Raw genomic sequence first — 22,437 nt, forward strand, 5'->3', positions numbered from 1 at the left:
AGAATATAAAAAATCAGGTGGGAAGGAAACACAAATCAGCTACAAGGGGGGAAAGCAGATGTGGGTATCTTTCATGCCAGAGAAGACCATCCTTCTTTGTGCGTGTGTGTGAGTTTGAGTGGGAGGGCACCTCTTGGAGCCATCTCTTTGGAAAAGTGCCCATCCGTCCCAGGAAGGTCCCTGGGTTTAATGTCTCTCTTCTGCTCCCTCAGAACTGCTTGGTGTTTCCTTTAGTAAGCATGCTCCATACGTACTCTACCACATAGGTGTATTTACATGTGATGAGGTCTGCTAGGTCTCAGCAGATGTCTCTTGGTACAATGCTCCAATACAACAACAGAAACAGTTTTGGTGTTCAGAGTGAGGCCTTCCTTGTGTTGTACTGCAGCTTAGGACAGTCTCTCCTCCTCTCATGCTCTCAGTGCACTCCCTCCCTCCGAAACATCTGCTGCAGGAAGGAGATAATATTGAAGAGCAATGAAGAGAAAGCATGGCAAGTGGTACAAATTCTCAGCTCCAGCTTAGCAGGCAACAGCAGTGGTGGCAGGGAACTCCAGGCCTGGAAGTGACCCAAGGTTGGGCCTTGGCATGGGTGAGTCTGTCCATCTCTGAGGCTGCTGAAGTTCTGGGGTAGGTATAAACCTATGGCCAGGTAAATGCAAGGCAGGGAAAGGGGGTCGAGGAGCAGCAAACGGAAGACAGTGCCTAGAAAGCAGCAGGTCATCAAGCCTCTCAGGAACAGGGCAACAAAGTGCTACATGAGGATGGCATGAGTGCAGGAGGCCAGTTGGGCTGGCAGGGTGTGAGGATGTGTGAGCGTGTAGGTCAGCAGTTCCTACAGATGGCTCCTCACAATTAGCATCATCTCGAGGGGAGACAGGGTAAGAGTCAGGTCAGTCGGCAATTTTTTTTCTTCTTTTTCTTTTACTAAAAAATAAATCACAAACTAGATCTCTGTAGGCAGAAGGGGTTTCAGGGAAGCAGTGGGGAAGGGAAGGGGGGAAGTCTGTGCTGTTTTGGTGCTGGTGGTGTGGCTACACGAGGCTGCGTGAGCCACTGGAGTACCTGCGCCTCTGAAGCAGGGAGTTGGGGGGGCAATACTGGTGTGGGTGATTGTAAGGAGGTGGTGGAGGTGGGAGGGGAGGCTGATGGACTAGCTTCATGGGGGTCCCAGGGAGCCCGCTGCCTGCGCTGCGCCAGGGGGTGGAGCTGCAGGAATCGGAGGTGACATAGCGTGTCAGAGTCTGGTTGAGGGCTGGCTCCATTCGAGCGAGGCACGGCTTGTCCAAGACAATGACTTTGACAATCTGCTGGCACTGTACAAGTGTCCCCGCTGAGGCGGGGTGCGAGGCCACCAGTGCTGTCTCCAGCCGCTCCCGTGGTGTATTAAGACGCGTGCTGGGCTGCATTCCACTCTCGGGCCCCAGGGCGGAGTTGTGCTGGTACGTTTGAAGCCTGTTGTGAATTGACACCTAGTTTAGAAACAGTCAAAGAAGCATTAAATGTTACAAGACATTTTTCCCATCTGCTGCTACTGGCTGCCCTGAACCCTTCCCACCAGTAAATCTCACATGCACTAAACCCTCCCTCCTCAAAAAAAAAAAGAACAGGCACAGCCCCTGGCGGCTCCCCCCTTTCAATAGTCCCACCATCCCCATCTAGGCCTAAGTGCCCCTGTCCTTTCCATCACATCAAAGGCAGCAGGGCCATCATTCCCAAATGCAATGCAACTTTGGTTATCCAAACGGCACAGGGAACGTCAATCAGCTCTGCAAGTGGAGGAGTGAATTCTCATATTAATGAACAGACCTCAAAGGTCATGCCCTTGTCCCCAGCAGCAGAAAGGAGGGGGAACTGAAAAGCAAGGTTTCAGATAATCGAGGTTGTACGTTTCAGCAAAATGATGGTAGCTGAATCTGAGATAGAGAGAGACAGAGAGACTCAAACCCTTCTCAGCTCCCTGCCTTTCTGAGTAGGAAGGTACACCACATGACCAGCTAATCTGTTTACAAAGGAAAAGGCAGAAATCTGACATACTCTAGCAAAAGGCAGCTCCCTCTGATCCATTTGATGGTTTGTCAGTGAAAGGAAATGATTTTCAAAAAAGAAAAAAGAAAGAAAAAAAATGCCCATCTAGCTCATACAATGATAAAAGAAATTCATGATGAAATGGTAGCAGATTAGATAATATCAAAGAAATGGAAATGCTTTTGTGCTGGTGGAGTATTACTTGGGCAATTGGAAGGGGGAAGGGAAGGAGCAGGTCATCAGGGTTCCCGCAAAGAGATGCTGATAATGGAGTCACTCAAATAAGGGAGCTCATTGAGTCTGGTTTGTGAAAGGGGAGCTGGCCTGGACTGGAGGTCCCCAGGGGGCATGCGCAGCAGGAAAATGGTGGGTGAAGTCATAGTTCCTCCTGGCAAGGACATGAGCTGATGGAGACCCCAAAGCAGAGCAAGAATGCTGATTCAAAACAGAATGTCAGTCAAGTGACAAATCCTACACGGGAAACAAGTGTTTGCAGGCTGGCAGGGCACTTCCAGCTAGGCAGGTGTACATGGGACAATTGCAGGTGCCCTAATAGAGTGTACATTGGGCAGTGGAGCCAGTGACTGGGAAGAGTGGCGGTGTCAGTGGGAAAGAGCAGTTATGGAGTGGCCAAACTTCCCACGAGGGTGGGACAAGGATGAGCTGTTTGTACCTACTCAAGCGTAGAAGTTGCTCAGGCTCACTGCACAGCAAGGCGTAATGCTGTGTCAATATTTGTTTAGGCAGTGGATCACCACTAGGAAAAACTGGTCGCTGGGCCATGAAGTGCTAATGACATTACATGGAAGCCATTCCCCAAAAGGAAACAGTCATCCCAGCAGGAATTGGAAGCTGGCTGGGAGAGACACCTGCCCCAGAAAGGGTGAGTGCACACGAAAATGGGGTGCTCTGAACAGAAAAGCAGAAGCACCCACTCCCCACAGAGAAGCTGAACTCTTCAAGTAAATATACTGTGACAAGAGGGGAAAGAACTACCCTGGAAAAGCAAATTTGGGGCAATGGGGATATTCCAGACAAGGAAGGAGCAGAAAGTAGGAGATAAGATTTTTCTGTGTAAAGATAGCATTTTCCTGTTTCCTCACAGGTAGTAGGAGTACAGGTGTCTGTGAAGAAACAGGCAGCCCACTGGATGTGAGACATCCCTGCAAGGATAGATGCACACAGGACAGCCAAGCTCTCTACATAGGAAGGTAAAGCTCTAGGGCAAGTCTCTGATATACAAAGGCCATGCTTAATCCCCTTCAAGGGGGGATGGAGAGATAGAGCTGCAGAGACTGTGCAGGGAACCTGGGCTGCAGAGGAGTTTGCATGTGATGCTGCATGGAGTTAGCATGTCAGGGAAATCTTTAGTGGGGTTCTCAGTCTCCCCGTAAGCAGTAGGGTGGGTTAGTCTACAGCGTTTGGGAGCTTGGTCCATGAGGGATGTTACAGTTATAAAAACGGATTGAAAATGCTTTGAAGTTTAGTTTGGATTTGAAAGTTGTATTACCCGTCCTAGCAGTAACTTTTAATTGTATCTCTGGAAATTGGTAAAATTGTCAGTCTGGCTGGGGAGGCATTGATTAAAACCTGAGAAAAGAAACAACAGAGAATGTGAGAAGAGCTGAAGTGAGAGGGAATTACTTACCTCAGCTGCTCTGCACTCTACTTACCTCCACTGTGCTGTCTGAGACCTTCTCCCCCAAATCCTTCTTGCCTTTGAAATAAAACAAAACATCTCACTTATGAGGTCCATACCTCAAGTCAACAGCTGGCCCTCACACTGTGGACTGGAAAGCTCAAAGCAGAGGTATAGGGCCCAACAAGACTCCCAGTTGCAGGATCAAATCCAGGCCCTCTTGCAACCTGATAGCTCCTTAGTGGTGTAGGAGGAAGACCCCTTTGGAGTCCTATCCTTAGGTCCTGATCTTAGTGCCATGCTAGTGAGTTGGTAGCCACTCACCACTGCACTTGATTTTCGCTGGCATACACACCAAGGCATGAATGGACACAAAGCCACAGAACACACAACAGAAGCTACACAGAAGATGTTCCTGCAAAAGTGTTGATGAAGACTGTGAAGGAAGCTGACAGTGCAGTTATTGTGTGGCACCAGTTCAGGGAAGAAAAAGTAGGCCAGGGTCTCCAGGAATTATCATATAGCACTTTGCTCCATCAGTAACCCCTCTTTGCTGGATGTTACAGCTACGGACTAGGTAATGAAATTTTAATGGCTTTTTTAGCATATCTGAAGAATGCACACTGTTCTCATATTTCCGCTATGCACCCAAGGTGAAAGGATGCAAAACTGATCACTTCTTTTAGCAGTTATTCCCACAGGGATCAATGAGAACACATTTGCAAAGGTAGCACGACTTGACCAAGAGAAGGCGGGTGTCCCCTTACTTGTTGGAGATCCTTGCTTAGATTGCGATTCCATCTGGGCTCCGTTGGTCCTTAATGAGAGAGTCTTCGCCCCTTGCTGTTTCTCTAACTCCCCTGCCAGAAAGAAGTATAGAAGTGAATGAGGAGAGGGATGGAGGGAAGAGCAATGGCATACTGAAGGAGCAATGTGTGAAGTCAGCAAGGAGAATTAATGCAAGAAAATGATGACAGAGTGGTAAGAAAGAAGGAAGAGAGGATCAGTTAAGAGAGAAACATAAACTGGAGAGGACTTGACTTGTGAAGGCACTTAAATATCTCCATACACCTGTGTGTATGACCTGCATTCATACAGGATAGGTTATTGCTGCACAGGAGGGGACCACTAATGCTAAGCTACTTTGGCTTATCAATTCATATATGGGAAGGCCATCAGGGGATACGTGAACATCTAATATGTACTCCACAGAGGGGTACAATACAGACTGCCTGTCCCCCAGACATCATCACCATTCATGAGTGTCCTCTCACTCATGGAGAGGACAGCTCTGCTAAGACTATCAGACCTTCCCTGTACTTCCCAGCTACTACGGATCATATCTGCATAGTCAAAGGAGTATGGGATGGAGAAGAGCCTTTCGGTCAGCCAGTTCAGGCTTCACTGTTTCAGGACACCATACTGTGGGCTCTGTTTCATAGCATCATAAGTAGCTACATTCCTTCAATTTTCCCACTGGCAGGTGGTCACAGACCCTAACTGCTTTTTCTATTGGTGAACACAAGGACAGTCATATGCAGACTTTTACTACTCATCCTCCTTGTCCCTGTTCCTGAAGAATCCACCTCATTTGCCCTTTCTACCCCTGCAGACATATGCAGTGTGATTGCATTGGGGTCTGAACCATATCAGAGGCTCTTACATTCAATTCGTATCTGCTCCAGCTCCGTCACCTCTGCTATTGACTCTTTCAGATCTTCCACAAATTTCTGCATTTCCTCAGCACCCAGAGCACAGAAGTGTAGTACCTGTTTCTTCTCTGAGCCCGAAACTGGAGTCACCAGTGTGATGCCATGGGGGTAATCTGGAAAGAAGGTGTGTCAACACAACAAAAAGGCATTAGGCATTCTTGCTGGAGAAGCTGGCTGTTTTTGTACCTCTCCAGGACAGAAAATTTCTAATACAAGTCCAGAGGAATGGTGCACTTTCAGTTTGTCACACTGCAAACTGTGAGAGCCTGCAGCATTGCAGCACCTTGAGTGAACACAGCAGACAAGTTGCAGCAGCGAGGCCAGTACCATCATCACCATGAAACTGCATCTTTTCTGCTGTGTGCAGGCACAGTGGTGCCATGACCAGAAAACTCTTGCACTTAGTTAAACTTAGTGTAACATTGGCTCAGAGAACCTGCGCATAGCGATGGGACTATAAAGTCCTCCTGAATCTATGGAGGAGTAAACAGTGTATATAAGAGGCCAGCAAAGCTTTTGCTCCTGTGAGAGATGGAACAGGAGAGGCTGGCTCCTGCAGTCAAAGACAGAACAGCCATTAACACTCACAGAGGCAGGACCTCTACCTGGTCTACACTTTCACCATCAGGGAACATGGCAGGGGTGTTAGCACAACGTGGCTGGGAAGCTCACTGTGCTGTGCAGAGAGCACAACAAGGAGAAGCATGTGGGTTTGTAGGTCTCTGCTCAGTACTCCCCAACAGGCAAAAGACATTGTAAGGAATGCAAATGGAAGGACATGCCCAGGCAGTGAAAATATCACAGCAAAAGGTCTTGTGTTTTAAAGATTAGGTTGGGTGCAGGGAGGAGGCAGCTGGAGATTCAGTCAACAGAAGCAGGAGAACCAGGGGCTTTTGGGTGTGCAGAGAACTTGCTACAGTTGTGACTGGACTTTCTCTATCTTTTGCTTATTGGCCAGTGGTTTCAACCCTTTTTCCCCTTCACCTTTGTCTACGTTTAATTTCTTTCTTCACCTGTCTTGTTTTCTTTTCTCCTTCCCCTAGTCCTGCACCTGCCTGCCTTCCCCATCCTCTTCCTTAAGCAGTCTTTTCCAAACAAGTCAGAGGACAAACTTGCTCTTTGCTGCCAGCCCACAGCTCCTTCTGTTTACATCACAGGGCCCTTCTCCCACCATGTCTGTCTCATCTGTTTAGATCACAAACTCTTTGGGACATCTGTTTTTCTATCTGTGCAGGGGATACACAATGGGTTGCCTTTGACAGAAGATCCTTCAGAACTCCCCAGATGATAGTTACAGTACCCCAAAAGGTGGTCTCAGCTCTGACAGTGCCTGCTGGATGCTCAGCTCTGACTGCCTCTTTTGTACATAGAGGGGTATGAAATCTATTGCTTGCTGTGGAGGGTAGGGGGGTTGAGAGGATGACTCATGCTGACAGTAGGGTAGAGGAAAGGATGTGAAGAGCCTCAATATAGGCACAGTACTGCTACAGTCTTCCTTCTCTGCAGCATATTCTGCAGGTGCTCACGAAAACCCCAGTGGGCATTAGCCACACTGGCCTGGGACAGCCATGTAGTGCCTCTGCCTGTGCCAGCAGGGAGCCTGCATGTTTTTGGCACTCCTCCACCACACAACTAGCCTCAGTCATGATACATCATGGCTCTATTCCCAGACCATCAAGGTCAGGCTGACTAGGGTTGGCCTCTCGCCATGCATTGGTGGGTACTGTTCCAAGGGCTTTACTTCTGTCTCAGAAAGCTTTCAGCATGGCATGGCATGGTAGAGTGGGAGGAGGTGGCAGCAGCCTTTGAGCCTTTATCTAATTCAAAGTTAGAGCTGGGGGTTGTGACTTGTGGCGCAAGGGGAGAGGGGCTAAAGGCAGCAGCAGCAGTTTTGTCAACAAGGTTCTCCACATACAGTTGGCTCCTGAGAGCTAAGTGAGATATATTTGGGGATTGATACCCTCATTCCTCCCCACTGGCACCCTTCCTGCCACCACGACAAGTCAGCCCACTTCAAGGAGCTCAAGTTCACCACTTATGTGGGTGCTCAGGCCCAGAGAGAGGGACCAGGAGCCTCTTCTCATTGCAGTGTACCTGCATAGCTATCCCCTCAGTATGAAGCCTCAGTTTTCTTGCTTCCCCTTTTAACCCTCATGGAATTCCTTGTCTGATGCAAAATCACACTGGGTGACACAGCCCCCTCGCTCCTTTTCCTTTTCCCTGCCAAACCCCTCCAGGCTGCTGTGGAGTGACAGACTTACATTCATTCTCAAAGAGATGGAACTGAATCCCCAGCAGGCCAACTGACTTGCAAAATGTGTAGGTCGAGGAGCTTTTCTTCTTGGGGCAAAGCTTGAGGATCTGTTGAAGGGAGAGATGTATCATTGGGCAAAGCACTGGGGAACAGGAGGCAAGAAAAATGCAAACTGCTCAAAGCACTAAGCAAAAAAGCTTATTTGCAGGCTTGGTTACTGCAACATGGGAGTAACACTTGGTGACTGACAAGCTCTTTCACCAGATAAATGCCTGGCAATCTGCGCTTGTAACAACACTTCCGAAATTCTGTCTGCATAGCCCTGGGGCCCACTCAGCTCTCTGTCTCCCAGGGACGTTGGCTTTTTGATGCTCATATTTCTGACTTTTCAAGGGTCATTCTGTTCACCGAGGGCCAGACTGTAAGGCTAAGGAAAGCCTGTCAAAAATATCTTAGAGCTGAGAACCAGCACAAATGTATGCATGCTGTGCTGCCCTCACTCCCTCGGTACTTGTCTCATGGACATGAGGCAGACTAGTAGCAAGGAGCAGATCATCTCCCCATGCTCACAGCTATAAATGGGTGCAGAGGAAGAGGTGGGGAAAGCTCTCTCCTCCACAAGGGATTGGCTTTGGCCAGATACTTGCAATATCCACAGTCTCCTTTTGCCATAACACTCAGGACTTTTCCTCAAGTGCTTAATGCAGAACTTTCCCCTTGTTCTGCCTGCTCCCAGTCCCAGTCTGCCTGTGCCCTCCTTGTGCTTGTCTGAACTCAATTGCAAGGTCCCTGGGAAAGCACACTTTTAAAGTGCTATGCACATTCTTGGCTCCAGTAAGTAATATCTACTCTCCCACAGAGAGTAGCTATTACTTTTGCACTGGTAGAACGCAGTGGCTTTAAAGTGTCTAGCAGGAAAGATCTGAAGTGCATGGGAGAGCTCTGACTACCATGGAACAAACAGTGAAAGAAATGAACCTCCCCTGGTTGCAAAGAGATGAGAGAGAGCAATGACGTTACTTGGACAGCTGTGGGATGTGGATCTGTTTTTTTCAAGGATCAGAGAAATTTTAGGTTTGGTTTGTTTTTAACAGCAAGGATTCAGAGCCTTGTCTTGCAGTGTGGATGGGTCAGGAGATGGCCTGTTCTTAGAAAAGAGGGGAGATCTATGCATGTTTTAGACTTCTTTATAGATAGTGGGGCTAGTTTTATCACTGCAGTGCCCAACTGCCAGAACACACTCACCACCAGCAGGTCATTGAAGAGAAAAACTTCCCTCTGGTGAGCCGCCTGCTTCTGCACTTTATTCACATCGGTCACCTCATACAAGCGGCTGCAGCAGACCAGCCGGCGATGGGGCACAGAGAGAACCTGCAAAAGGCACACAAGAGTGTGCACTGAGGGGAGGATCCAGTGAGGGTCTCCACCACCTCCCTCACAAACCTGCCCAGTGGCAGTGGCAAAAGCCAGCTCTGCCCACTCAAATAGTCTCCTCATCATCAGTTTTCCTGCCCATTAGCAGAGAGCCACCCATGCTTTTGTGACTTGGAGAAATCAGAGGAGTGGAGCAGGCTCTAGACAACCCTACTGATCAGAGATCCCATCTTCTTATACCTCTGGCTTTCAGTGGCTGGGTGACTGCTCATCCTCTCTCACCTCCTGGACATCTGTGGGGTTCCTGACTCCTGAGAGATTATTTAGGTCAGTTTGGGTAAACAGCATAGTTTTGCATTACACATTGATAGCTGTTAAAGAAAGTGTCTCTGCATTTGCAGCTCTCTTAACCCCAGCAGGTCTTGGGGAATTCATCAGGGAGATGGGTGAAATGGTTTTCTCTCACTCTCCCTTCTGCTTTCTACATCTCACAAGACCTGAAAATCTGGAGCACTGCAAGGCTATCACTGAGGCATTGGCAGGCAGGCCCTGCAATGAGATTCTGGGCAAACAATTACTGTACCAGCTAAGACAAACTCTGGCCAAGGAGAACCCAAAGAATAAAGAAAGAATGAGAGTGCAAGGAAGAAGGTTTTTGGAGAAAAAGGAGTGGATGCATCAAGGCAGGCAAGGAAGGTTTTATGGAAGAGGGAAAGAAGGGGCATAGAGGAAAAAGGCAGAAAAGAGGGCCCAGTGAGGGAGGTAGAGATGAGAGAGGTGAGTGGGTGCCAGCAGGGTACGGATGCTCACCGTTTTCATTCCAACTATGGATTTCTCCACTTTGGTGACATAAGTCACGTGGTCCTCGTTGGATTTTAGCTCTTTTTGCTGGATCCTCTCGTAGATCCCCACCACCAGCTCCCGTGGGATGTCAGCACCGTCATCCACCCCTGCCAAACACAGAAAATGTAGGGCAGGCTAGACAGGGATAGAAGGAAAGGGAAGAGCTGGTGATCCCTGACAGACACCAGCTACTGCCTCTGTACTAAGCAGCACTGGGAAGGCTAAGAGCAATCCTTTTCTTTAGGCTGTCTTCCCTCTTGCTCTAACATATCTGATGCACCAGCAGGAGAGACTGACACCTCTAAGGCCAATGCAGAAGATTTCATCATTCCATTGCTCTGCATGGTGGCTCCTTTCCATGCGTCCCCTAAAGTTTTATAGCCACAATTTCATATTCATATATCTTGGGCCACTCAGCAGCAACTCCAGCACTGATTTCATATTATCATAATTGCTTAGAAGTGGAGGAGGTCTGTAATGGGATCTAGCTGCTCTGCCTGCCAGTGCAAGCCTCAGCTCTCCTGTTTGCTTGGTGGCCTCCACCATTTTCCTCTGTGATGTCTCCCTGGCCTAATATCTCCCTGTTATACTGTCTGTGATGTCTCTGTCTTGGATCTGTCCTTTCCTTCTTTTATGTCTCCTTAGATAATTTTCCAAATTTTGTTGTCCAATCCTTGCAGAGCCTAGCAGAAAAGTTCTCCTTCATCCTTCCCTTAGCCAAACACTACAAATTAAACTGCCAGTCTTTCTTCCTGAACTGAATTCTTTCAATCATTTTATATTGATTTTCTGTGCTTTCCTTCCAGCTCCCTGGTCTGAGACATACCGCCCTGAGTGCTGTTCTGCAGGTGAAGAACTGCTGAGGAACAAAGAAGCATTGTGATCTCCTGGCTTCCTGATTCATGTCCTTGCAAATGTAGCCTGATTACTCTCAGGTTTTTATAACACAGGCCGATGAAGTCCCAACCTGGGTGTTGGGCTGAAGGTCAGTCTGGGATGAACTGTCTCCCTTTGTGTATACAGGGACCTAGCTCTAATGAGGTGTGGTGTGTTACAAACTGGAGGTGAGTAATACTCATGGTGGCTGAATTCATTGTGATGTGAACTGAAAGTTTTTTGAGCAACTCTAAATGCAAGTTAACAAACAAACAAAAAAAAAACTTTTGAGTTTGGGCTATCTACTGTGATATCAAAGGTAATGATGGCATTAGTATCTCCACAAAAAGGGCCTCAGCAGCACATTATTCCAATCTGAAGTTTATGGCAGATTGGGGGATGTGTAGGAGGCAGGGATGATACTGTCTGAATAGCCATGAGGACAAAGAAACAAGACAAAGGAACCTACAGAAATTTAAAATCTAGACAGGGATTCACAATGGGAAAACTTTGAGGGAACTTAATCTGAATCACAGATGTGCAATAATAGACATTTGGAGGATGACTGACCTAGGACTGAGCATAGCTGGGAAATTAGACAAGAATTTGTCTAGACGTGATGTCAAAAAGGCTGTACAATACTAAGCTGCAGTAGCAGCTCTGAGAACAAGGAGGAGGCAGTGGCTCTACATACAGGTATGTCATGACCACATCTAAAAAAGTGCTTTTAGCAACCTATTAACAAGATGGGAAGGACTTTGAAAAAGAGAAGAAAATTGATCTGGGGAACTGATGTATCAGAAATTGCTAAGAGGTAATGTATGCATAAACTCAGTCAGGCCAACAGTTACTAAAAGTAATTGTGAACAATTAGGAAAGGGAAAATTTAGCCTGAACTGAAGGAAAATGTGTTCATATTTTTGAAGCAGCAAGGAAGGGAAGGGCTTGTTTAGCGCAATCCAACAGGGTCTAGGAAGAACAGAGCTGAGCAGTATAAAAATTTAATATGATGGACTGCTTCCAAACAGTGAGATCTATTAAAAGATGAAAACATCTCTCAAGGAAAATAATGCAATTCTTATGTTTTGAGCTGTTTCTGAGATGGCTGGACAGCTTTCTGCAGAGGACAAAGCTGAGATTTCCCTCTTCCTCATCCCTGGCTGTCAAGCTAGAGGAGACCTGAAAGTGCCTTCCTCCCTCCCTGGCTCACAGAGAGCAGAGAGGCCCTGGAAAAAGGCAGCTCCGCTAGCTTTGGGCTGCAGCTTTCTCCTAGGTGGGTTTTAGAGCAGCAAGAGAGCAAACAAAGCAAAGTGGGACCCTCACCTCTCAGATTGCGAATGAAGTCCTCCAGCATCATCTTCCTGTCAGGCTTGATGTTGGGGCTGTACATGTCCGTATTGAGGAGGATGATTGCAAAGGCCAAGATGAAGATGGTGTCTGGGTTGTGAAACTGCTGGACCACATCTGGGTTACACATGCAGTACCTCTGGCTGCAGCAGGAGGGATGCACACACTTAATATGGAGACCATGGAGTCCAGTCTGCTCCAGAAGGGCAATGGCTTCATCACAGGTGGATCTCTCCACCTCTCACAAAAATGAGATGGAACAGACTGCTCTCTGAAGGCCAATTTACACACCAACGGCTGAAGTAGGCCATTGAAACTTCAGCCTTCTTGTCCTCAGGAACCAAAGGAACAAGCGAGATCAGAGAGACTACACAGGGTGGTGTCATTACACAGGGCTAATGCAGGAGGTGTCTCCTCCAGCCTGCCTTGCTAAGGACAAAACACTCCTCCAGGTGCACAAAGGGAGCAGACCCAGCACCCCTACAAGCCCCAGTACTGCTCCTCCTGTGAGTCATCAGTGAAAGGGGAGTCCCTTGCAGGCAGGCACATCAGGGCTGGTGTCACCCTGCCCTGTGAAGTCATATAGGCCTGGATCTTGTGCCCTTCATGACACTGAACATCCAACAAGGACATGTTCCGCAGCAACAGCGGGATGGGGCACTCCTTGCTTCACTTGTCCCTCCATATTCAGCTCCTTTGGAAGGGAGGTCCCCTGCCATTCACTCCATTGTTACCGTATGTCTTCTGCCTTGAGTGTGCTCCCTGTTCCCACCTCATTGCAGCAGAGCAGAAAAAGGGTGGCCACAGAGGTTGCTCTCTTACCTGAAGGCCTCAATTAACCGCTCAACCTTCTGTGCCTCCCCCTGCACACGGATGTGGGCCTGGAATTTCCGCAGCGCTTCATCCAGCTCCATGCCTGAGAAGTCCATCTCGTCAACCACACAACTGCAGGAGAGGGACACAGCCTCTGTCAGCACCTCCTCCCAGAGAGAAGGCCAGGCAGGCTCCTTTACTGCGGTGCCAAGGCCAAGTCCCCATGGGAATTACCAGGGGAGAGGCCTTGAGACATTGCTACAGCCCCCCAGATGGGACAGAAACAGGGCAGTGATTTCAGACATTCCTGGACTCTACAGCAGGTAAGCAATTCTTATGTCTAACCATATATACATTTACATATATATGTGTGTGTATATATATGTGTGTGTGTGTGTGTGTATGTATATATGGCATATATCTGTATCGATATATATTTATATCTATACAGATATAGATATCTAGACATCTCTATATATATCTATATAGATACAGATATACACATATATCTATTTCTGCCTTTCCTATCATCTGGCAATCCTTCACACACTACCCATTCCTTCCTCCCTCCCATGACATGCCCTTATTCACTACTACTTATTCATCCTTCTTTTATCTGAATTCACCCAGCTGTTCCTGCACTGTCCTCTCCCCACTCTCTGTTCAGTCAGGCATCCATCCCCATTCACAAACCGCAGCTTCTTCACCCCTCTTCGCTCACATCCAACCACTGCAGCAGCAATGCTCACTATGTCTTTGGAGATCATAGCCAACTCAAAGAAAATAGGAAATGGAAGTTGTTGTACAGGAATGCCATTGTAACATCAGGCCAAGACTGGGTAAAACTCTGCCCACACACTTAAATACCAGGAGTCTCCAACAATTCATTCCATCCCAATCCCTATTCATTTTGTACGTTTCTACCCTTTCCACACTATCCTTTCCATTTCCAACACATTTCAGTGCCATGCTTCCCTGCTATCTGCTGAAAATCCTTCATCTGACATATTTAGTACTGCTTTTCTTTTTACAGCAATGCATTGCACACTGGTAGTTCACAGACACCTTAGATCTTCTAATACACCCCACATTTTTTCCTCCTCTCTTGTCTCCCACTGAAGTATTCTCAGCTTATAAAAGTCCTACTGTTACTCTCCAAAATCTACAGTGACAGTTCTTCCTGTCTGTATTGGTCAAATTGTCTAGTTCTTCTTACTGTATGATATTCTGGTCTTCATTTCTAATAACAATGCCTTCCCATTGTGGCTTCAGCACATTTTGTCAGCATACTCCTACCATTTGTGTCCAGGTCATTACTGCAAACATTAATTAAAAGCAGACTCAGGAAACTTTACTCATAACCTCCCTTAAGCCCAACAGTTCCCATTTCAGCACAGTAGGTTAGCATTAATGTCTCCATTAGCCAATTCTCCCCCACATTTATGATTCCTCTACTACTTCTTTCTCCCTCTTCCAGTCTCAACTGGCAATTTCCCATGTCAAACTGATGTCCAAAATTATCTTCTGCATGTCCCCTGTCCAGAAAATCAGTTGTTTTATCAAAGAAATACACTGAATTAATCTACTCTCCACTGCCTTCAGTATGTACCATTTACCTTCATGTCTGCCATTATTTGTTCCCCTAAAATAAATTCTTAAATGTGACATACTATCTGACAGACCAAGAAATGCACAGCTGCCAAAATCCCACTTTCTTTAAGCCTTTCTTAAATTCAAAGTACTAGTTTGCTAATCTTCTGTCACATGGCACCACCTGGACATTACAAGTGTATTAAAAATCCAATGACTCCATATTTTCTGGTTTTATATTCTTTGGATGCTGTTTTTATCTTTTCCTCCCTTTTTCTCTTCTCTGTGTTGTGATTGGCTTGCCTTTTTCATGTTGTAAAGGACAAACTGACCTCAAATTTAGGGTTAGGAGGAAATTTTTCCCAAGACAGGTTGTCTGGGACTTTATGGGGAATAGTAAAGGGAAAATAAAGGGGGAAAGGATTACCTCTCTTCTGGATCCTTCCATTTCCTAGGCTTATCTGGAGACCTTACAAAATAAACCTTTACTAATAAAGGGACGTGCTGCCATCAGTTTCTCCTGCTTCCTTTCTGTGACACCCTAGAGATGTGACTGTTGGTCTTCTTTATAGTTTTGCAGTTTGCTGCAGGCTGTTGGGAATTGTTTTGTGAACTAGGCTGTCGAACACCACATGCAGCTCTGTTAGAACAAAAATCTATTGTGTGATGTCTCAGATGAGGAAGGGACTGGGTTCTTATGCTCAGAGGGCTCTCTCCATTCTTGCATTCCCCTACTGAGTCAAGAGCTGAGGTAATCTTGCTTAACTGGCTGTGAGACCCACAGAATATTTTACCAAGAGCTCTGGCTCTTTAACTCACATGTTGAATACAGAGCGTTCAGTATGTTTCAAAACTGCAGGTTTATTTAGTTAATTCCAAGCTGAAACTCCTGTAAATCCCCTCCAGTTGTCCCTCAGCCAAAACGAGGGTGGCCTTCTTCCTGAGAAAAGTTGACCAGGCAGAAAGGACAAGTTAGGAAGAAATTTTGACTCAAGCAAAGTCAGCCTGAGCTTGCATTTGATCTATCTGGCAAAGCCTATGCCAAAGGCCTGAGGAATAGCTCCTAGAGCAGTCCTCAGATATGCTGCTAGGGGCTTGCAGACAAGTAGAAAGAATGCTGGGTCATAGTTATCTGACAATTTTTGTGAGAAAATTTGACACAGCAAAGTACATTCAAATGGGCAAACAGCTTTGTGCCATGGGGCTGCCATGTTCCTGCTCCTGTTCTAAGTAGCTACAAGTTTTCCTGACTTGTCTGGCCTCAGATCAGGTCAGGCTTTGTACAGTCTCCCATTAAGTTTCTGAAGTGTACACTGTGGTGCCCAAATAAGAACTTTCCTGAAATGCAATGCAACTTTTCTTTGTGAAACAAGAGCAAGGAGCAAGGAGGTCTTTTCTTTCCAAAACAGGTAGAAACTCCAGAAGCTGACATAGGATATTGTCGCAAACGTATTGCAAAAACCACATTCGCCTCATCAGTCTCCAGAGCTGCAATGGAAAAGACAGTATAACTGTATGCATGAGGAGGCTCTCTCTCCCCAGAACTGGATGTAAGAGACAAAGGTCGAGCTGAGAGTGGATGGCTCTCTGCATCCAAGCAATAAGCCAACAGATTATGTGCATGTGCCAAAAGTAGTGGTGAGCACTGGAACAGGTTGCCCAGAGAGGTAGTGGAGTCTCCTTCTCTGGAGATATTCAAAACCCGCCTGGACGTGATCCTGTACAACGTGCTCTAGGAGACCCTGCTTGAGCAGGGGAGTTGGACTTAGACGATCTCCAGAGGTCCCTTCCAGCCTCAACCATTCTGTCATTCTGTGAGTTCATTTTTCTACTAACAGCAGCATGCCTGTGAGGGGCCTGCTCCAGGGCCACCAGGAAGCCAGAAGGATAAGGAAGGAGGGGGCAGAGTAATTGCCTTATAAAATCTCCTCTTTCAGCCCCTTCCTTCCCAAGGACTTGCTATAAGCCTAGTAAACTGAGCTCACAGACCACCCAGACATGCAGTTAGTCCAGTGTCTGCAGGGACAGGACTTTGGATGTTTGGTACATGTTGCTGAAGTGAACAGGAAAGGTGCTGGCACCTTGCTTCATAAACAAGGTGGTGCATTTTAAAGGCTCCTGTGGCAGCTGTATGCACAGGGAGCTGGGTCTGTCCTGAGGCACTCAGAAGACAGGCACCTTACAGCTGCTAAGAACTGGGCTCCAGGTGCCTGGTGATGTTACCCAGAGGGCGGACACCTAGTTGGATCATTTTGCCCAACTGTTATGTAGATCATGGCCATGCTGCTTCCTGGGCTACAGGATGTGGGTCCACCAAAAAGGGGGTGGAGACGGAGGCATCAGGGCTGCAAAGATTCAGCACAGGACTAAGCATGGCAAAAGAGCCTTGTGGCAAAAGGATTCAGAGAAGGCAGGAAGCAGCTGTATCGTGTGGGTCTGGGATCTGCTCACCTGAGCATAATGACCTATTTTCCAGCTTTTCCACTCAGGTGACAATGCAGCAGGAGCTGGGCTGCAACTAAAAGCGTCTGTAATGAACCTGCAGCCCACGCTTAGGGAGGGGGTAAGGGGGGAGGCAGCCAGGTGGAAAGTTTAAAACCACAAGGCACAAAGATATTAATAAAAAACATCCCTCATCTCAGCATCTCTACCCCTACGCTCTCTGACAAGAACTGAGCTCAGGGTGGGCTGCAGAAGAGCTCATTTCCCTGGGAGGAGGCTGCCCAGTATATGTGAAGTGAAGCCCATGGTATGAAGAGTAAGCAGGGCTTACTTGCACCAGCAAGCACGTGTCCCAATCCTGAACTCCACACAGCACCTCTCTTTGCCCTCTATCTGCCAGGGTAGCCTCTACAGTGGAGACCATGGCACATACCAGTCTCACTTTTCTGGGGGATGGTGCACTACATATATAGCCTGTTTTTCTCTGGGGCCGAATCATGCCTACTAGCCCTCCCAGGCTTGTTGGTAGCTCACACGGCTAATTGCTTGGGCACCCACTCCTTCACAAGTGAGAAATTGCTTAGAGTGTCATGCTTTGCGCCAGAGCTGTCTCCCAAGGTAGAGAGCTGTTCCCACTCCAGGCAGGTTGGCCACGCAGCAGAAAGTTCTGCCCAGCTTTCATCTCCCCCTCCAGGGACATTAAGGACCTTTGTACAAGGGAACCTACTGTTTCCCTGGGCACCTGTGCAGGTTCAAAGTGTGCCTTTAGCCCTGGCAAGTTTGGCACAGGAAGGCTGCTCTGGTTCACAAGGCTGAGCTGTGCGCACAGCTCTGCTTGCGTTAGGGAGGTTGTGGCACAGGTGCAGCAGCAGGAGGTCAGAGCTGTCTCATCGTTATCTATTGCTCCACAGCATAAGCTGCAGCACTGCACTGCTCAAACACTCCTGTAATGCAAGTTCCCTACTGATTCTCTGTAATGTCCTTAGTGAGAAGGGGAAGGGAGGCTAGTTTGGACTAACCTGTCAAGTTCACTTTGCCATTTCAAGAGGAATCTAACACTTCTTTGACAGACAGCCTTTTTGCTGGGTGTCCAGCTCTGGATTTACATCCTAGAAGCAGCTTTTTTCTCCCTGACTTCTCATTAGAGAAAGAGAAGACAATACATGTTTGACAGACAGGATAGCTGCTCACCCGCAAGGATAGTGTGTCAGAACCACAGCAGCACTTACAGTCTAACAGCAACCAGTCCCCCACTCTGCACAATGTCACCTCTGCTTGAATCCCTGCCCCTTTCCCCTCTGACAGCAAAAGTATAAGGACAGCCACTTCTGCCCTTCTCAGAGTCCCATGACCTGAGTGCAAACCATTTGACACCAGCAGCACAGTCAGCTTCATTCACAGCATCACTCACATTATCTTGCTCATGAATGAACTACAAATGGAAGCAATTCTTGAGTCAGAAACAGGTGGAGGGGAAGAAAGAACTACAGTAAAGGGAAGGATGAATGAAGAAGAACAAAAGCAAAAAATAAACTCAGAATGAAGAGTGCGCAAACAGAAATAACAAATACCTCTGAGTTTTTAATACAAAAGAAAGAAGGTAAGAAAGGATGTTAAGAACGACAGCATGCATCATAATAAAAATAAGTGTTAATGCTTTGGATCTGACTCTTCAGCGTTCTTCTGGCTAGTATGTATAACCTGCATGTTAATCAAATACCTTTTTTGGTTTCCAAGAAAATCAGTTAAAGGCTGAAAGACAGAGGAGGAAAGTGGGAGGAAGAATATAAATTCAGGGCTTTTAGGGTTTAGAAATTCCAGAACAGGAAGGTAAAATAGCATATCAAAGTGCTCAAGCCTCATCCTGTGCTTATCCTCACTCATGCCCCACCATGCACATCAGAGGCTTTGCAACCAGCCTGTCATGACTCTGGAATTTTGCATTCACTAGGTGGGCAGTAAAGAGAGATCATCTTCACAATGCCAAATGCTGGTGTGCACTCCTGAGCTCTGTTCCCTGCCTCCAGGCATGGGAAGTGTTAGGCTTGCTTGTCAGCCACCACAGCTCCAGGCAAGAGGCCTCTAAGAGCACAAACACCCATGGAAGCCCGGAAAAGTTTGCAGAGTATAGACTTAGGGCTAAGCCTGAAGTTTGTAAGCTGGGCAGCTCTACCCAACGTCCAAATGCACAAGGGAGGCTGAGACTTTTGCAGATGTTTTAAAAGCTGTCCTATTATTTATTCATGTGGTTGGGTTAATTCAACCTGGCTGCGAGAAAAACAATGCTTACAGTACACATTTCTAACACAAGTTTTCACATCGAGCGAAAGCTAAACTAACACAGCAAGTGGCATTAATAATTGAAATTGTTTTCAGAAGGGAGAGGACAGACTGGGAAGGTTCCATGGCCTAGTCCGGGATGTGAAGGAGCAGGCATCCCCCCTTCACACAGTACTGCTCACTGCACGTAGTCAGTGCCTGTCCAACGGCCATGGCCACTCTTTCTGGCAGTTTGGAGTTCGCCAGGACCAGCAGTACCTGTTCTCCTGCAGCCAGAGGGGCAGAGGAAGGGCCACTTGGGTTACAAAAATGAGGAGTGTGGCACTGGCAGGCTGGGCAGAAGCTACTGTAGGAGCTATCCTGACTGCTACATGATCTCTGGGGAATACAACATACCCTAACGCTGGCTTGCTAGGTGTGCATAGATGTGTGGACTGTAAGACAGTCCTTGCAGACTCCATTCTCCCGAGCTGTGCCACTGTTCTTCTGCTAATTTCATGGAAGTTGTTCCTTATTCACACCAATGGATGGGGAACAAGAACCAGACTAGGCCTTAGCCAGCTCTAAAATACCAAAGGTCCTTGAGTTGCCTCATGCTCACACACAAACAGCTCAGAAGTTCTTTCTTTCTCCATCTGTAAATAGGATGGCAGAATCACTCTTTCTTTGAATACTTGGAGCACTACCACTAGAGGTACAGAGGAAGCTGAGAGTAATGGAGATGATGGGGTAGAGCCACCTGCTTTAAAAGCCCTCCTGCAACATGCAGAGGGAAGTTACAACACAGCAGTTCCTGTGGACTGAGGCTGGAAGGCAGAGACCAAGCTTTGCAATAGGGACTGATCCTGGGAGATGCTGACACATAGTTTGTAGTGATGTGTGAGATAGAAGAACATGGTCATTTGTAGGGGTGATGCCAAATTTAGGACTACAAGGAAGTGCCAGCCTATTGCTATTGCAATAATATATCTTTGTCTGTGCAGAGGCTAGGTTTGGACTTCAGCAGAGTATCTGTCAGGGGAAGCAGCCCACACATTGCTTGCTGCAGAAGAAGAAGTAATTACTTTTAATTGTAGCTCTCAGCATGAAGAGATTGGAGAGAACACGTGTCTTGTTGTTGGCCAGATCAATATCCATATAGTGTATTAAAAACAGGGCTGGATCAATGGTCAGGTACCTGCAGCAATAAGCAGAAGCAATTTCAACAGGGATGGATTTTAAAATCTGGGCTAGATTTGGCTCTTGAACTGGCACCTTCCAACCTTTTCCTGAAGTAGAAGAGGTGTGTGTGTTGGATTTAGGGTTTCATTTTGGCTCAGTTCAATAGAAGCCACTGTGAAATTCAAGGGAGACAAAGTTAACATTTGGTAGGATGGGTCTCATCTCCAAAAATAACAATGAATCCAGTGGAAATGGATCCTAATGGAAAGGCAGCTCTGACCAAGAGCTGTGCTGCTGCCTAATAAAGGAAAGGCCCAGCTGAGTGCTGATCATTTCCAAAAACTGGATTCTGAATGAGCTTGTTGCCTCCAGCTCCACATGTCACATCGCTACACCAGGGCTCCATCAGCAGAGAGGCACAAGCAGCACTGGTGCTCCCACTGCCCATGTAGAGCAGCACTCACACTCACAACCTAGCACAAACTTCCTCTGCTTTCACTGTGGGAATTTCTCAGGGTGCGAGAGGCAGTGTTTCTTGTCTCTGATATCCTCGTTTTATCACACACAGTGCTGTGCCTTCTCCTCTCATCCGAATGGCAAGCAGATGATCAAGAACAAGCAGGAAATGAAGGCTCATCTCAGTTCCCCAGGCCAGTCTTTGCAGAAAGCCTGTCATCTTGGACAATGGTCAGAAGAACAGGTAAGACGCTTCTCTTCCCAGTACCTCAACTCTACTCCTGTGATGCCCACAGTTGGATGCTGACAGGTTAGCAATAGTTACTTTGTGAAAAGCAGAACTAGAGGCAGATGCTGAGGTAGCATGTATGGGTCTCAGGTGTTCCCAGGATTTTGAAGCCCAAATTGAAAGGCTGAAAGAGGAGAGGGGTATAGAGTGAGAGATGATGGTGAGGCTTGTGGGACCAGGAGAGGGTCACAGTGAGTGAACTGAAGGGAACAATCCAGCCAGGGCAGCCACTGAACATAAATGGAGAGGAAACCTGGGTTTTGTTCAGACAAGGGGCAGCTCAGCCCATAGGAGTTTTTGGAGTGGGGATGTTCATCAGTGCTCTGGGGTTACACAGGTAATGTTCCTCATGCAGGCCACTTCATTAGCACCAACAGGACCAGCTCCCTTCTTATCATACCCATAATACAGCCAGACAAACTGAAAAGGCCACCCATGTCAGAACTGAGCACTGAGGGAGCCAAGTGAGCAGCCATCATTCTCTGTTCACTGCTAGTATTACAGCAAGAAGTGGATGTTTTTCTTCCCTTTGCCTGTCTTAGTACTTCCCAGAAAGTGTCACAGGTGCTTTGCCTGGATGAGTGGTAAGACCTGTTTTTTGTGCTCCCCAGCCACAGAGCCACCCAGCCACACACCTCTCAGCATCATTAGTTCTACCCCCTGCCAGCACCAAGCTCCTGCAGGCACTCTAGGAGGAAGAAGCCAAAATGAACAGGTTGCTGATATGAAGGAGCAAAGACATTACTGGGAAATGCAACGAAAGGTGCCAGATTGAGGTGAGGAATGATGAAGCTCCTGCAGAGTATGGATGGAGGGGCATGGAGAAGGGGGTGCTTGCTGGCACAGCTATGAGCAGGTAGGGCTGATGGCTCCTTCACAGGGCAGGGAGGGGGAGAAGAAGCTTCCACACTTACTCCAGGACGTCCCTGTTGAACTGTTTCTTGCTGTTGCCCAGGAACTCCCCAATCATCTGACGACTGAGGCCCTTCCGCTGGAGCAGGAAGTGTGCCACCCCAATGGGGGTGTCTGGGATGAAGCCTCGGGAGATCAGGAACTGGATCCCTTTGTCTGGGTTGCTGTAAGAGAAGGACAGAAACATGGTGAGTTTGGATGATCTCTCTGAGGTGTTGCTACCTCTGGCTCATCTTATGGCTTCCAGCAATGCAGCCCTTGGCATATGCATGGGCTCCTAGGCACCTGTGTGTGGCAGGGACAGGACTGGTGGACAAGTGACTTTGAGGACTTCTCCCCAGGTGCCATTGACTTCAGGACAAAGGGATGCCACAGGACTTGCTGTGTCACCTGCAGCACCTGCTGCCACCTGGGGAGCAGA

At 47.5% G+C, this 22,437-nt stretch overlaps 1 protein-coding gene across 1 annotated transcript in view; it reads right to left on the minus strand.

Annotated features, from left to right (window-relative positions):
- IQSEC3 (IQ motif and Sec7 domain ArfGEF 3) overlaps nucleotides 1-22,437 on the minus strand; it is a 111,137-nt gene that overhangs the window by 6,706 nt on the left and 81,994 nt on the right. The window contains exons 5-14 of the mRNA XM_067307414.1: nucleotides 22,019-22,180; nucleotides 12,896-13,018; nucleotides 12,050-12,216; nucleotides 9,818-9,957; nucleotides 8,879-9,004; nucleotides 7,641-7,740; nucleotides 5,331-5,492; nucleotides 4,435-4,527; nucleotides 3,702-3,745; nucleotides 277-1,472 (exon numbers count right to left, since the gene is read on the minus strand). Of these exons, the coding sequence (XP_067163515.1) occupies nucleotides 1,035-1,472; nucleotides 3,702-3,745; nucleotides 4,435-4,527; nucleotides 5,331-5,492; nucleotides 7,641-7,740; nucleotides 8,879-9,004; nucleotides 9,818-9,957; nucleotides 12,050-12,216; nucleotides 12,896-13,018; nucleotides 22,019-22,180 (1,555 nt within the window). The 3' untranslated portion in view covers nucleotides 277-1,034. The remainder of the gene's footprint in view (nucleotides 1-276; nucleotides 1,473-3,701; nucleotides 3,746-4,434; nucleotides 4,528-5,330; nucleotides 5,493-7,640; nucleotides 7,741-8,878; nucleotides 9,005-9,817; nucleotides 9,958-12,049; nucleotides 12,217-12,895; nucleotides 13,019-22,018; nucleotides 22,181-22,437) is intronic.

Source organism: Apteryx mantelli, chromosome 1 (assembly GCF_036417845.1).
Source record: "Apteryx mantelli isolate bAptMan1 chromosome 1, bAptMan1.hap1, whole genome shotgun sequence".
In the NCBI taxonomy this organism is placed as follows: domain Eukaryota; kingdom Metazoa; phylum Chordata; class Aves; order Apterygiformes; family Apterygidae; genus Apteryx; species Apteryx mantelli.